The sequence below is a fragment of the Ranitomeya variabilis genome, chromosome 2 (genome assembly GCF_051348905.1).
Source record: "Ranitomeya variabilis isolate aRanVar5 chromosome 2, aRanVar5.hap1, whole genome shotgun sequence".
Lineage (NCBI taxonomy): Eukaryota > Metazoa > Chordata > Amphibia > Anura > Dendrobatidae > Ranitomeya > Ranitomeya variabilis.
This window is the reverse complement of record NC_135233.1, coordinates 171,175,437-171,192,514: the sequence shown is the minus strand read 5'-3', so window position 1 is coordinate 171,192,514 and position 17,078 is coordinate 171,175,437. Positions and strand designations below refer to the sequence as shown.

At 44.4% G+C, this 17,078-nt stretch overlaps 1 protein-coding gene across 1 annotated transcript in view; it reads right to left on the bottom strand.

Moving 5' to 3' along the window:
* The window catches only part of LOC143804768 (protein Mis18-alpha-like), a 69,504-nt gene that overhangs the window by 17,401 nt on the left and 35,025 nt on the right, over positions 1-17,078 (bottom strand). The window contains exons 3-4 of the mRNA XM_077283167.1: positions 1,238-1,360; positions 686-782 (exon numbers count right to left, since the gene is read on the bottom strand). Coding sequence (XP_077139282.1) covers positions 686-782; positions 1,238-1,360 — 220 coding nt within the window. The remainder of the gene's footprint in view (positions 1-685; positions 783-1,237; positions 1,361-17,078) is intronic.

Here is a 17,078-nt window from a genome sequence, read left to right as displayed (position 1 = left end):
CAAAGCACACACAAGTCACCAGTACCACCAGCAACCACCAGGGGAGCCCAAAAAGCAGATTCACAACAGTCGGCCATCCGTTGCCGAGCACCACAGGTGGCATCACGTTAAATCTCATATACATATTCCCCATTTTACGGCACAACCAGGTGCACGGAATCGGGCCACTCCCCCGCGACTTCCCCAAAGAACTGTCCGACCCGGTTCCGAGTACCCCACGGCCCTGGTGGGCGTGTCACATACAGAAGAGAATTGTAAATCTCCTAGAAGGGCGCTGAAAAGAGCCAGCTGGTGACGACACCGAACTAGTCAATTCTATGGCCCTCAGACAGCTCTTCAAGCTATATTTTCTCTGCAATGCCAAGTAAAACATTCTTGGCTATAATCGTAGTATGGGTAGCATGAATCAAGTGACATGTTCACTTTAAATAAACTTTACGATGTCCATATAGTCAAATAGATTAATTAACTACTCCTTGTCCAAAATTCACAGCAAGCCAAGAAGTTCAGCTTATGTAAATATTAATGAAATTATGTCCCAGGTGTCTCCACATTCTAAAGTAGTCAGTAACCTAATAAAGACAGTTGACCAGTGTACAAGCATTTGTGGAGACATAACACAAACTTACCCAAAGCTTTAATATGATCATTAAAACATCACATTTTTTTTTAGGTTTCTAGTTACCTTTTCAATTTGATCCAGATAAATCTGACTTGTCTCCAGAGTGATTGGGGCTTCAGAGTCGGGTATTGATTTTTGAAGATTTTCTCCAAAATGGTATCTAGAATAAATTTCAACTTTATGTCTTGAACATATAACAAGGATTATCTAGTGAGCTCTAAGTCTATGTGCACACGTTGCTTTTTTTGCGTTTTCTTATGCAAAATTTTAAGCTGTGTTTTACCGTACCAGCAAAAGCTGAGATTTCATAAATGTCATGCACACACAGTTTTTGTTCCTAACTGAAGAGGAAATTTCTACATCTTTGAAAAAAGCAGCATGTCACTTTCAGCATTTTTTCACCCATAGAAAGCAATGGGTAAGTGGAAAAACGCAGCAAAACATGCAGGCATCAGGTTTTGCTACGTTTTTGGTGCAAAAACCTAAGGAAGTCGCATCACTTTTTTTTTTTTTTTTTGGGGGGGGGGGGGGCAGTAAACTTTATCAACATGCACAAGAAAATAAGAATACAGCAAAAACACAATGTGTCACGATTCAATGCATCTTATTACTTACGCACTAATAACTTTTCTGTCAATGGTGAACTGACTTGCCTTGTGCTTCAGATCTTTGGGTGTAGAATGATAAAACCTGCCAAGGATAGTGCAGCATTTGGTGCAGGACAGTGTCTGGTACCGACTGCAATGGAAATAAATAAAAAAATCAAAACAAAAAAAAAAACCACACCTCATCACTAATGTTATCATTCAACTTTCAACAGTTCACAAAAAAAACAAAAAAAACCCCAAAACTGAAAAGGGGTACTCTTATCTCTATGATCCTATACCAATATGTAATAGGTGTAATAATATTGGCAAGTACCTACAATTAGAAATGTAGTATATTTCTTCTGATAAGCTATGTCGCTTACATCATGTGCAGGGCATGGCATTAGCTTTGACATCCATGGTTACGACCACTCATATATTGACAGTTGTTAGTGGTCATTACCATGGATACCCAAGCTAAGATCCGCTGTTATGCGCTCTTGTTAAGCCTTTACTAATTACATGATTGGAAAATCTTCTTTGGGAGAACTATTGTGCTAATTATTGTGCTTCTTCCTGAAAGGAGAGCACATTGGAACAAATTATTTTTGTTATTAAGAATTTCCCATAGGCGATGCTGTTCTTGAGAGGCCTTGGATGTGAAGATGCAGTATGCAACAAAGTTGACTGCCGTCCTTTTTCAGAATACCTCTGAGTGAAGAAATCCATCCTCATATTTGAACATTCTTGTGTCAAGGAATTCGATACTAGATGGGCTGTAATTGTAGACAAGTTTAAAATGGATGTAATTTAGATTGCGGTGTTGCATGAAAAAGCAAATTTGTTCAGATCCCTGCCAAATAATGAGAATGTCGTCAATTTATGGAATTCAAGTAGAAACATTCTCAATGAGGTGTGTAGGGTTAGTCAGAAAGATAGATCTTTCCCATAGTCCAAGAAATAAATTTACTTGAGGGTGTGAATAATGCCCCCATGGCGGTACCTTGGAGTTGGAGATACCGGGTCTCCTTAAAGAGAAAAATGTGTGATGGCAGATTCTAAAGAAATTCAAAGAGGCTACGATCTAGTGTGGTCATATGAAGAAATGTTCTAGTTGATTCAATACAGTTGTTATGTCTGATGGATGTTTACAGTGACTCAGCATCTAGAGTCCGCAGCCACATTTCACTCTCCAAGGGAATGCCTTCCATTTTCCTAAGAACATCACCCACGTGTAATATAGGAAGGAAGGGACTCTTACCAAGCTTTGAGATGGAAGTCCAAGTACTTGCCTATATATGCTCATGGAGGCCTCCATTCCCGGAGACAATCGGGCAGCCAGGTAGGGTAGTATAGGATTTGTGCACCTTTGGACGTAGATACAGGCATTGATTTTGCGGAAATTCTGCAATCAGGCCATTATTTTTTTGGAGATAATGCCATTATAGAAAGCCTGTCCCAATGATCTTAGATCATAATTTCTATAAAAGACGGTGGTTCAACAGTTTTCAAAATGAACTTCAGGACATCGAACAGTCCTTCTATAATGTCATTATCATAAAAGAAATAATGATTGGCTTGATTCCTGAATTTCCACATACTCCATATGCCTGTATCTCCTTTCAAAGGTACACAAATCCTCTAGTATCCCACCTGGCTACCCGATTGTCTCCAGAAAAGGAGGCCTCTGTGAGCATATAGGCAAGTACATAGACTTCCATCTCAAACCTTTGGTAGATTCCCTTCCTTCTGATATTAAAGACACAGGTGATATTCTTAGAAAAATGGAAGGCAATCCCTTGAAAGGTGATATGTGGCTGGTGACTCTAGATGTGGAGTCACTGTACATATCCAGACATAGCAATGGTATTGAATAATCTAGAACATTTCTTCATATGACCATATTAAATCATGGCCTCACTGAATTTCTTTTGACTGTTAGAATATGCCCGCACGCATAACTTCTCTCTCCTTAAAGGGATACTGTCACCCCCCCAGGCGTTTGTAACTAAAAGAGCCACTCTGTGCAGCACCGATGCTGCATTCTGACAAGGTGGCTCTTTTAGTTCTGCTCCCTGGCACTGCTGAAATAATCATTTTTGAAATTTGTCCCTCATACCTCGAAATCACCAGGGAGGCAGGTCTTTCCCCCCTAATCCAGACGCCACACAGGGCCTCTGCACGCCGGGTGCCGCCTCCTCTTCCTTTATTTGCGTTCCAAGCGCCCGGAAAAGTTCGAAGGCCCTGAAAAAAAAATAACAGCGCAGACGCCGGGAACGCTGATGAAGGAAGAGGCGGCGCCCAGCGTGCGGAGGCCCTAAGTGACGGCTGGGAGGAGTCTGGATTAGGGGGGAAAGACCTGCCCCGTGGCGATTTCGAGGTATGAGGGACAAATTTCAAAAACTATTATTTCAGCAGTGCCAGGGACCCGAACTAAAAGCCACCTTGTCAGAATGCAGCATTAGTGCTACACAAAGTGGCTCTTTTAGTTACAAATGCCTGGGGGAGGGGGTGGGGGGTGACAGGTTCCCTTTAAGGACACCATGTATTCTCCAACTCAAAAGTAGCGCTATGGGGACAGCATTTGTGCCCTAATATGCAACTGTATTTCTTGGACTATAGGAACGATCTCTGTTTCAGACTAACACTGTACCCCTCAGTGAGAAGGTCTCTACATGGATTCAATACAGTGACGTCATTATTATTTTGCAGGGAACTGAAGAAGATTTACTTTTTCACACAGTATCTCAATCGAAATTACATCAATGTTGAACTTAACTGCAACTACAGTCAGTCTAATATCAAATTCCTTGACACCACAATCTACAAAGATGAGAATGGATTTCTTCACACAGAGGTATTGAGAAAAAGCATGGCGGTCAACTATCTGTTGCATGTTACATCTTCGCATCCAAGGCCTCTCAAAAATAGCATCCCCTATGGGAAATTCTTACGGACAAAAATTATTTATTTAAAATGATATATTTCAATGAGCTCTCCTTTTAGGAACAAGCACAATAATTGGAACAATGGTTCTCCTAAAGATGATACGCAAATCATGTCATTAGTAAAAGCTGGACAAGAGCTCATAAAAATCAGCAGAACGGCATTTTCTTAAACCTAAAATAAAACCACCATCAACATCTGATGTGAGGTTTATCTCAACATACAATGAAAAATGGAGTTACATGAAAAATGCTCTGTCAAAGTACTGGCGACTTTTTAAATGTGAGCCTGTGATAGTGAAGATTACATCAAAACCCTCTATCACCTACAGAAGATAGCCGATTTTAAAAGATGTTCTAGTCCACAGTCATCATAAAGGACCACCTATAGAACAAGATTTTGAATTCAAGGTCCCTAAATGGGGCTTTGTCCCCCTTGTAAGAATTGTGCCACTTGAGCCAATATGATCAAAGCATCCACCTTTAAATCCAGCAATGGACTAAAGGAATTTCTTTTCACATGTAGTACAGAATATGTAATCTACTTTGCCTTTTGTCTTTGTCAACTCATTTATGTGGGCATGATCTCGAGACAACTTAGGGTACCGTCACACATTGAAATTTCCATCGCTACGACGTTACGATTCGTGACGTTCTAGCGATATCGTTACGATATCGCTGTGTCTGACACGCTACTGCGATCAGACACCCTGCTGAGAATCGTACGTCGTAGCAGATCGTTTGGAACTTTCTTTTGTCGCTTGATCACCCGCTGACATCGCTGGATCGTTGTGTGTGACAGCGATCCAGCGATGTCTTCGCTTGTAACCAGGGTAAACATCGGGTAACTAAGCGCAGGGCCGCGCTTAGTAACCCGATGTTTACCCTGGTTACAAGCGTAAACGTAAAAAAACAAACCGTACATACTCACCCGTCGGTGTCCTTCAGGTCCCTTGCCGTCTGCTTCCTGCTCTGAGTGCCGGCCGGAAAGTGAGAGCAGATCACAGCGGTGCTGCGCTCTGCTCTCACTGTACGGCTGCACTCAGAGCAGGAAGCAGACGGCAAGGGACCTGAAGGACACCGACGGGTGAGTATGTACTGTTTGTTTTTTTACGTTTACGCTGGTAACCAGGGTAAACATCGGGTTACTAAGCGCTTAGTTACCCGATGTTTACCCTGGTTACCCGGGGACTTCGGCATCGCTCCAGCGCCGTGATTGCAACGTGTGACCGCAGTCTACGACGCTGGAGCGATGATTATACGACGCTGCGACGTCACGAATCGTGCCGTCGCAGCGATGAAAATTTCAATGTGTGACGGTACCCTTAGAATCCGTACAAGGGAACATGTGCAATATATGAACAATGCAACAGAATGTAACGGATGTCTCTACTGAAACCAATACCTCAACATTTCAAATCAACTAAAAAAAAACTGTGATGCCGGTCTTCTGCAAGTTATTGGCATCGCTGCCTAGTGAAGGAAGTGTTAAAGCTAAACTGGCTCAGATTGAGACCAAGTGGATGACAAAAATTTACTTCATTCAAACAGGCGGTCTAAATGAGGTACTTAGTTTTGCTCCTTTTTATAACTGTTTTAATTAGATTTACATAGTCTTTGTTGATCTGGATAGAACCACTGTTGTATTTTGTCCATGTTGTGTTTTATTGATTATAATTCTCTGCGCTCTCCGTTTTCTCACCTTTTATGTAGGTTAGTGTTAAAACCCCAAGGCAGCGGATCCCTCTCTCTACAATCTGAAATAGACTGAGATTCTGCATATTGTCTCTTACTATTAGGCATGTTTCTCTTTTATTCAGCCAGCCACGTGTCACTTAATTATTCATTCATTTTTCATCTTGCATACTCGCCTCCATTTAGGTTTTAAAGTGGTTCTGCATATTTTAGCACATGTACGTCCTAAGCGATTTTGTACATTAATCTTAATGACCACCAATACGTCTTTTTTTACTGACCTGAGATGTAAGAGAACAGCATCCCCATGCGGGTAACAATCCAGCACCTGTCAGCTGTACACTAAAGGTGAAAACTTGCTGCATCAGCCACTACCAGTGTTGGTACTGACTAGTTGTTTAACCCCTTAAATGCTGCTGTCAATAATGACTACAGCATCTAGATGGTTAACAGAGTGTGGGGGGGCTTACTCCCTAACTCATCAGCATTCTGAGATCTTGATAGTGTGGTCCTGATTAAAGCTGAAGAAATTTGATCGGGTCAGGGCTTATTCGGCAAGCTACGGCTTCCTGGATCACTCCAGCTGATCGACTCCGCAGCTGCATGTGTCACGGCTGTGTGACAGTCACGACACATGCACGGAGAGCCCAACAAACAGGCTCTTCTTTGGGACCTTATAGGGAACTTGTCACCCCCAAAATCGCGGGTGAGGTAAGCCCACTGGCATCAGGGGCTTATCTACAGCATAGATGTATCCTAAAAGATGAGAAAAGACGTTAGATTATACTCACCCAGGAGGCGTTCACGCTGCTGGTCCGGGTCTGACGCTTCCCATCTTCATCAGATGACGTCCTCTTCTGGTCTTCACGCTGCGGCTCCTGCGCAGGCGTACTTTGTCTGCCCTGTTGAGGGCAGAGCAAAGTACTGCAGTGCGCAGGTGCCGGGAAAGGTCAGAGAGCCCCACGCCTCTCGCACTGCAGTACTTTGCTCTGCCCTCAACAGGACAAACAAAGTACGCCTGCGCAGGAGCTGCAGCGTGAAGACCAGAAGAGGACGTCATCTGATGAAGATGGGAGGCGCCGGACCCGGACCAGCAGCGTGACCGCCCCTGGGTGAGTATAATCTAACGTCTTTTTCTCATCTTTTAGGATACATCGGGGGCTTCTCTACAGCATTACAGAATGCTGTAGATAAGCCCCTGATGCCGGTGGGCTTACCTCACCTGTGATTTTGGGGGTGACAGATTCCCTTTATCTAGATGTGTACTGAGCACCTTGAACCCCCACCAGGTGCTTCTCAGACGTTTATAACATTAAACCGTGAAAATAGAAAAAAAGAAAAATAAACTTTAAAAAATAAAAATAAAAAAAATCACATTTTTCCCACAAAAATCTTTTTTTTTTTATTTTAGCTACAAATTTTGTATTTTCACAAGGGCAAGAGAAGAAAATGGACCCCAAAGTTTGTTGTGCAATTTCTCCTGAGTTTACAGATGCCCCATATGTGGTCGAAAACTACTTTTGACGCACAGTGCAAAGCTCAGAAGGGAAGTAGTGCCATATTACAGAGCAGATTTTGCTGTACTTGTTTGAGGGTGCCATGTTGCATTGACAGAGCCCCTGAGGAGCCAGAACAACAGAACCCCCATAAGGCTATGTGCACACGTTGCGGATTTTGCTGCGGATCCGCAGCAGTTTTCCCTGAGTTTACAGTACCATGTAAACCTATGGAAAACAAAATCCGCAGTGCACATGCTGTGGACAAAAACGCGTGGAAAAGTAGCGTTGTTTATTCCGCAACATATCAATTCTTTGTGCGGATTCCGCAGCGGTTTACACCTGCTCCATAATAGGAATCCGCAGGTGTAAACACGCAGGTGGAATCCGCAAAAAAAAAAAAAAAAACGCAGTAATTCCGTAGGAAATCCGCAGTGCGGTTTACCTGCGGATTTACCAAAATCAGTCAGGAAAAATCTGCAGAGTAATAAGCAGCATGTGCACATAGGTAAAATTGTGTCTCTAAGGCTATGTCTCCACGTTCAGGATGGCCGGCGGTATCGCCGCAGCGGCGAAGCCGCTCGGCGCTAAGCCCCGCCCCCTTTCTGGGACGCGATCATGCCGGATGTGTTAACTCTTCACATCCGGGATGATCGCTCTGTCCCATAGGGCCCTGTGATATGCCTTGCGGGGACGCTGCGTCCCCGCAAGGTGTACGGACATGCTGCGTTCTGAAAAGACGCGCAGCATGTCCGGAGTCGCAGGGCCGCCGCGTACGGGTTTCCACGCATAGTGGAGACGGGATTTCATAAAATCCCCTCCACTATGCTGGAACATCTGGACGCTGCGTGTTTTGACGCTGCAGCTCTGCGCAGCGTCAAACAAGCAGCGTTTCCTGACCGTGGAAACATACCCTAAGGCTATTAAACTTCTCAATGAAATCATCTAGGGGTGGAGTGATTATATTGACACCACAGGTGTGTCACAGACTTTAATACTATTGGGCAGTGAAGAAAAAATAATTTACAGTTTTACCACCAAGATTGTGTGTTAGCCCCAAGTTTTACATTTTCACACTGGGAAATGGGTAAAAATGGCACCAAAATTTGTCACACAATTTCTGCTGAATGTAGAAATACCCCATATGTGGCTGTACAGTACGACTTTGCCATACGGAGGGCTATTTGCCTCCCGGAACGCATATTTTCCCTGAATAGTTTGCAGATTCCATATAAAGAGCCCCTAAGTGATAGAAAAGCAGAATCCCCCCTCAAGTGACCCCATTTTGGAAATTATAACCCCTTTGGGAATTTATCTACAGATGTAGTGACTATTTTGACTCCATGGCTGTTGTCCAGAAACAAGCAGCAGTGAATGTTGCCAGTTGAAAACTGCAAACCGCCGTTGTAGTGACCAGTACATTATGCCCAGCTCATGCTTCCGGAGCCGCGCCTGTAAATTAGGTGGGCTCTCATCACTACAGAAATCCCAAACACGTGGGAGCTAAATGTGGTTTAGCCACACTTGGGCTCATAAGGGTAGGTGCATTTGGATTTGAGAGCAGAGAATTTGCAGTTTTTTGTTTTTTTTTGGGGGGGGGGAGGGGGGGGCGGGGTTGGGGCGATGAGCCATTTCGCTTTTCCTGAGCCTTTGTACTACCAGTAACGTGGAGGCCCCTTATATTTCGATTAGCAGATGACCGATCTGAGTGGGGACTTGCTTTTTTTTGTGGATCGAGTTGAAGTTTTTGGTTTTTTTTAATATAAATTCTTTATTTAAGAATGTTTGTATCTCTGTAACTACTCTTATTTGTACCAAGAAAATCAACATTTATTTTCTTTACGGTATATACCGTTTAAGGGAGTTGGAAGTGGGGAAGAAAGGAAGATATAGGGGAAGATGGGAGGGGTAACGAACTTGGGGCAAAGGGAGTGAGGGTGTGACTGGGGTGGTAGTCCTGTTGAGATAGAACCTCTTTCTTTTTCTATAATACAGAAATTAAACATGAGTATAGCATATAGATACTAAATAATACAATACTATGATTTAAAGCTTAACCCCGAAGAATGTAAGTCCGCAAGGACAGGGACCTCTCCAGTGTACCAGTCCGTGACTGTAAATTTGTTTACTGTAAACGATATCTATAACCCTGTACGTAACCCCTTTTCTCATGTACAGCACCATGGAATTAATGGTGCTATATAAATAAATAATATCTTGTTTTGGTATTCATACCACTGTTGCCAGCTTTTTCGAAGTTTATGTTGATTGGGATGGATTAAGCGAATTTTTTCAAATGAGTAAATGCTATTGGATTCATTAATCCATTCTGAGAGAGAAGGGGGTTCTGTATCCTTCCTGTCTTGGAATAAAGATTTTAGCTGCATTAAGATGATGGGATATTATAATGTGAACACTCATATGCTGGTATTGAGGATGAACGTTGAGAAGCCTAATTGGGAAGTTAGAGGGAACAATGTATTAAAGGGAATCTGTCACCCCCAAAATCAAAGGTAAGCCAAGCCCACCGGCATTAGGGGCTTATCTACAGCATTCTGTAATGCTGTAGATAAGCCCCCGATGTATCCTAAAAGATGATAAAAAAAGGTTAAAGGTTAAAAAATACTCACCTGGGCGGGATGTCCGATCCGATGGGCGTCGCGGTCCGGGGCCTCCCATCTTCTTACAATGACGTCCTCTTCTGGTCTTCAGGCTGCGGCTCCGGCGCACTTTGTCTGCCCTGTTGAGGGCAGAGCAAAGTACTGCAGTGCGTAGGCGCCGGGAAAGGTCAGAGAGGCCCAGCGCCTGCGCACTGCAGTACTTTGCTCTGCCCTCAACAGGGCAGACAAAGTACGCCTGCGCCGGAGCCGCAGCCTGAAGACCAGAAGAGGACGTCATCCTATGAAGATAGGAGGAGCCGGACCAGCAGCGGGACCGCCCCTGGGTGAGTATAATATAACCTCTTTTTCTGATCTTTTAGGATACATCGGGGGCTTATCTACAGCATTCCAGTTTGATGATATAGCTGGTCTCGTTTGTCTTTGATTTATTTGTATAAAAGCCAAGTTTGTTTTTTAATCAGATTAGCCAAATTTTTGCTGCATTTATTTGCTTGCATGTAAGATTTAAATCTAGAATATTATAAGTATTTTTCGGAGTCTTGTCTCAGAAACTCTGAGTTCTGATCACAGTCTGAAAAGGTCTTTTTCTAATGTAAGTGTTTGAGTTACTTTGTGCCTTCCTTCTAAGTCTTTAATTTGAGCTAATAAGGTAGTGGCGTGCTTCTCTTTCTTTTTTTTCCCTACAGCCTAATTCTATAAGGCCTCTAAGCACTGCTTTGTGTGCCTCCCATATGTTGGAGTTACATATATCGTATGAGCAGTTTTCCAGGAAAAATTGTTTAATATTTTCTCTTTTTTGTATTTCTGAGATTCAATATTATAAATTAAGTGGTTATTAAGCATCCAATAGTTTCATAAGCAGTATTGTTCACTAGACTCATTAAATGATGTGGTATAAATAATCAATTCTAGACTTTCTTTGTGTACTGTAGAAAAAAAAGGGCAATATTTTTTGAGGGATGTATAATTCTTCGTGCTTTGGTAGCTGTGGGAGACTGATAAAATCTTCCGCTGATGTCCAGCAATGTATTTGGAGTTGAGGAAGGTCTAAATTATTTAGAACGAAGGGTAAGTCTTCTGGAGTTTTGATAATTAAGGTTTAATTTTCAAAGGAGAGAGCAAGTCTGAACGGAAACATCCATTTGTAGGCTATGTTTCCATCTCTCAAGATCAAGTTAGTTTTGAAAGGTCTTGAAATATTTGAATGTCACCATCTTCATATTCAATTTTGTTAGCTTATCTGGCTTTATGATAAACTAGATGGAGGCCCGATTCTAACGCATCGGGTATTCTAGAATAAGTATGTATGTATGTATGTATGTATGTATGTATGTATGTATGTATGTATGTATGTATGTAGCGCTTAGCACAGCCACGTAGTATATAGGACAGCCACGTAGTATAGCAGCCACATAGTATATAGCACAGCCACGCAATATACAACACAGCCCACGCAGTATACAACACAGCCCACGCAGTATACAACACAGCCCACGCAGTATACAACACAGCCCACGCAGTATACAACACAGCCCACGCAGTATACAACACAGCCCACGCAGTATACAACACAGCCCACGCAGTATACAACACAGCCCACGCAGTATACAACACAGCCCACGCAGTATACAACACAGCCCACGCAGTATACAGCAGTGTGGGCACCATATCCCTGTTTAAAAAAACAAAAAAATTTAAAAGGGCCTGCCGCCCTGGCTGCCACTCTTGCGGAGTCCGCTGAGGAGTCCGCTAAGAAGACTGCTGCCCCTTGCATCAGAGTCATATTGGCCAAGATCTCCTCCCTTGGAACTATTTCTCAGTTGTTCGTTAATCAGTTGCAGCCAGATCATGAGAGAGAGAGAGAGAGAGAGAGCAGTACACGTCCCAGCTATTTATGGATTCAAGCCCCCTAGCACTGCCTCCCAGGTGTGCCTCAAGAACCCATCTGCCTTTTTGTCCTCTAAGGGTAAAGACAATTTTTCGAGGATCTAGCCACGGCCTCATCAATTTAAGGGATTTTTTCCCAGCTCTCTGAGTCTTTTTCCTCGAAGGGGTACCTTCTTTTGGAAGAGGATGGTAAGCTACCCGACATCTCTGGCCTCTTCCATTCTTTATCAGCGCCTTCACCTTGGTATTAACGGGGAAGGGGCACTTCCTCTTTTCCTCCAGGCCCCCGAACATAACATCTGCCAAGGATCTAGGTGTTCTGTCCTCTTTCAGGCCCATTGTGGATCTGACCACTTTAACCAGTCTTTCCACATCCTCGGTTAGAAAGCAAGGTCGGCCCCCTATATCACTGTCTGGGGAGGAGTCCGAGGATTGGGAAGAGGAGGAGGAGGGAAGCAGGAATTTCTCAACATAATCCCCACCAGAAGGAGACGCTTCAGAGGCTGAGCACTTTATTGGTCTTCTTGCTCCCTTTTTTTTTTTAGGGCTGACTTTAGGGAACCTTTTACCTCTGCCCTGATTATGGCCCTAAGGCTTGTGGTGAAGTCGGGGGCTTCATCCCTTATTGTTTTATGAATACAGTCAGCACAGAGATCCTTCTGCCACTGAACTGCCAGCGGGGTTTTGCAAAGGGCACACTCCTTATTTCTTGTTTTGGCACTAGCCTTCCTCGGCCCCTGGTAATTAAGCAGAGAAAAATGACCCCCATTAACACCAGGTTGACATTCTCGTAGATCACTCACCACCGCTGTCAACCAGGGGTACCGGATTCGGAGGCTGATCAGGAGTACGAACCATGCCTCTCCTGGATACTGAGGAGCCCTGTGACCTCTGGTCGGGACAACTGCCACTCGAGCGGCTACTTCTCCCAGTGCCTGATCCTCTCTGGTGACCAGGCTTAGAACTTGGTAAGAGCTCCAGCTCCATACCCTTCCATGGTGAATACTGGACATGAGTGCCTCTTCTGTGGTCATCCCTCCTTTTTAGAGGGATCCACTGCGTTCTCCGCATCCTCTGGTGCCCCTCCCACCTCCGCCACCCTGCCGACACGCTTGAAAAATCTCTGCACCACCGGACGGTGTGTCAACCATGGGCACCGCCATCTTGGATCCGATGAGTCATACTGATGTCACGCGGGCACGCACATTCCCGGTGTGCCTCACGCGCAACGCCGGCAGCGGGACTCACCCCGGAGTGATGGACAGCAGACAGAGGAGTCGCTGGACCCCTGACTGCGCTGTCTCATGCCCGCACGTACGACAAGGCCCACAGGGCGCACGGGCAGCGCTTCCACAACCTGAAGGCTGGAATACAGGCGTCCTGCCTGTTCTTCCAGTGCCGGGACAGGCGTGGGTGAGAAAAGAAAAATCTTGAATGCCATCTTCCAGCACAAGGGTCCCCTTTTATTTTCAGTAGGGTTCCTGCCCTGACTGGGCGGATAACCTCTCTCAGGTGTGCGGTCATGGGGGAAGGGAAAAAATTGACTTTATTGCCCAATGGCGTGGCAACGTTTTCGGATGTGACATCCCTTCTCAAGAAAGGATATCACATCCGAAACGTCGCAACGCCATTGGGCAATAAAGTTCATTTTTTTGTGCGGTTTTTCTTTTTTATTCTATTATAAGGAACCATTGGACCGCTGGTAGGAAAATCTTTGCACATTTATTGAGGTATTTGGCAGTGCTGCTCCAATATATATATATATATATATATATATATCGTATTTTTCAGACTATAAGATGCACTCTTCCCCCCAGATTTTGGGGGAAAATGGGGTGCGTCTTATAATGCGTATATACCTTACTGGTACCATTGCTGCAAGCCGCATGCTTGGAGGAGGGGATGCCCGGTGGTGCTGTGCGGGGGTCTCCGCCGACATTTTGTGAAAGGCCAGAGCCCCCTGCAGTTCCATGGTTTCCTGTGCGGGATATATCTGAGATATATATACATCTATCAGAGTAGGAGATGAGGATCTGACAGGCAGGGAAGTAGGCATACCAGCGCCTACTCTCAGCAGGAGCTCACAAGCCACATTCCTTGCAGGACCCAGATCGACCCGTGGCCATCTTGGTGCTGGGGGTCTCCATGGAGACCATCAGGACAACGCGACCGCAACTGACAGCGGCATCAGAGGGGTTAAATGCTCGTGAGCGGTGCTAGCACCGATTGTGGTTGTTGCTGCAGGGTGTCAGCTGTCACATACAGCTGACACCCGCACCCGATTGTCGCAGCACTCAGCGTGAGGACGCGCCATACATATACTTCTCTTTGCGGGAACACCTCTTGCAAAGCAGTATATGTATGGTGCATGTCAGGAAGGAGTTAATGTTTTGTGTGGTATAACTATCTGTGTTAAAGGGATAATCACTGAAATTTAGAAAATTGCTACATTTTTTAAATTTCGGATATTTTAATAAATTAATGCAGAAGTCAGCTACATAAATTTAGCATTATCAAAAAGCACAATATGTCATGAAAAAAACCTAAAAATTAATGGATATGTTGAAGTGTTCCAGAGTTATCACATAAAGTGACAATAGTCAGATTGAAAAAAAATTGGCCTTGTCAAGAAAGGGTTAATATATACTATGTGTTCTGTCACTTCATTTCATACACTGCCATTGTTCACCATTCAATTATGTCCACTGACCCTCTTCGCATTGTTATCTTAGTCCTATATACACACACACACACATTAGGTTTTGTAGTGATTTTGAATACTTTACCATTTGTATGCCTTAAGTTTGCATATCAATACCATATTCACCTTACCTTGATACACATTTTAATTTCTGCATTCACTACTGGTTTCTTCATCACATTACATTTTATCTGTATTCTTCATTCCGTTTCTTGCGACTTCCTTTCATTTCACACTGCTCCCGTTCACACTCACTACCCACACATCCTTATGAGCACACGTTGCACTGTCATTTTAGTTGCATATACCTTATGTGCTCCCTTGTCAGGGAATCCTGCTAACTGAGGCCACTCCCCTCTGTCACCCAGTGACCACGTGTCCATGTGGCGTCACCCTCCCCTCCCACCTTCTGACATGTTGGAGGTGGGCGATGACTGGTAACGTCAGATCCACCGCTCCTGGTACCTTGTCTGACTGCCACAAACGCCATTATCCACCGCTACCACCAGTGACACCTTCCATATAAGGGCCCTACTACTGCTCCCTCGATGTACATACCCCAGGAAGAAGCTAACACAAAACACATGTTGGGGCCCCTATTCTCAGCATCCCAAGTCTGTATACAGGTTGCGTTTGTTCTTACCTTTTTGCCATTGTGTCCATGCTGACTATAAGAGCCATTGAGATTTTCAACAGCCCTCCTTTTTTTGTTACTGCACAACTCTGTGTATATTTGAACCCTTTTACTAATAATAGATATACATTTTGCTCAATATAGCATTTACCTTAAAGCCGTTATGTGCCTATCTCAGCACGTCTGCGGGTCCGGGTTTGGACCCACAGAAGCGCTGGGATAGGCGCGAATAGCCGGATTACTTACGGTAATGCTCTTTTAATGAGTCCATGACAGCACCCACTGGAGAGATAGGGATCCGCCCCAAGGAACAGGAAACCTACAGAGACATAAAAGGGGGCGGTCCCCCTCTCCTCCTCAGTTTAATTTCAGAGTACCCGGAGGACCGCCAGTGTTAGTCAATCATCACAATGTATCATCAGAATATAAACTTCATAGAAGTAATTACATTGGCTTTTATTAGGGAGGAATGTGACTGGGTGCTGTCATGGACTCATTAAAAGAGCATTACCGTAAGTAATCCGGCTATTTACCCTTCGCCATGACAGCACCCACTGGAGAGATTTCCAGAGACCAACACCTAGGGGGGGACCACCGTGCTGCGGATAGTCCTGCCAAAGTGTAGGTCAGAGTCGGAAGACAGGTCGAGCCTGTAGTGATTATAGAAAGTGGAAGGAGCCAACCAAGTTGCAGCCTTACATATATCTTCGATTGGCACGTTCCCTTTTTCGGCCCAGGAAGAAGCCATGGCTCTGGTGGAATGTGCTTTGATGCCCTCCGGAGGTTCTTCATTTTTCATGAAATAGGCCAACCGGATAGCGTCTCTTATCCACCTGGATAATGTTGCTCTTGTGACTCCATATCCTTTCTTTTTGCCCTGGAAGGATATGAACAGAGCCCTACTCTGCCTCCAACTACTAGTTTTCTCAATATATTGCAAAACTACTCTCCTGACGTCTAGAGTATGGAATTTTTGTTCTTCAGGAGTAGAGGGGTCTTTAAAGAAAGTAGGAAGATGTATCTCCTGTGACCTGTGGAACTTCCCTGCTACCTTAGGAAGGTATAGGGGGTCCGGTTTTAAGATTAGTCTGTCATGAAATGTGAGAAGGTAAGGTTGATCTATCGACAAGGCCTGAATGTCGCTGACTCTTCTAGCCGATGTTAAGGCTACTAAGAAGGCTGTTTTTAACGACAAGTGTTTTAAAGATGCTGTGTCTATAGGCTCAAACGGAGATTCTGTTAGAGAGTCTAAGACTAGATTTAGATCCCAAGGAGCTACCCTAGGTATGTGGACAGGAGTAACTCGTTCACAGGCCGTGATGAAGCGGGATACCCATTTATTACCAGCAATATTATGGCCATAGAGGGCACCCAGAGCAGACACCTGGACCTTTAATGTGTTAACTGACAGACCTAACTCTTTCCCTTTCTGTAGAAATTCTAATATAGATTTTATTGGGACTTCAGAGGGGTTTGAACTAGTATGGAACTGTAGAAATTTCTTCCATACTTTGGTGTAAATTTTTGTCGTAGATGGTTTCCTGCTAAGCAGGAGTGTATCAATTAGGCCTTTTGAAAACCCCCTGGAATTTAATATCTGCCTTTCAAATTCCAGGCCGTCAGGTGGAGGCTGTCCACCTGAGGGTGGAAGAAAGGTCCCTGAGAGAGAAGGTTTGGGATTGAGGGAAGGACCCAAGGATCCGTCACCGACATTGACCGCAGGCACGAGAACCATGGTCTCTTGGGCCAGAATGGCGCTATCAGTATTATCCTGGCCTGCTCTTCCCTGATTTTCCGTATTACTTGTGGAAGCAGAATTATCGGAGGGAAAGCATACGCCAGCTTGAATTGCCATGGTGTTTGAAGAGCATCTAGAATGTCCGGGTGATC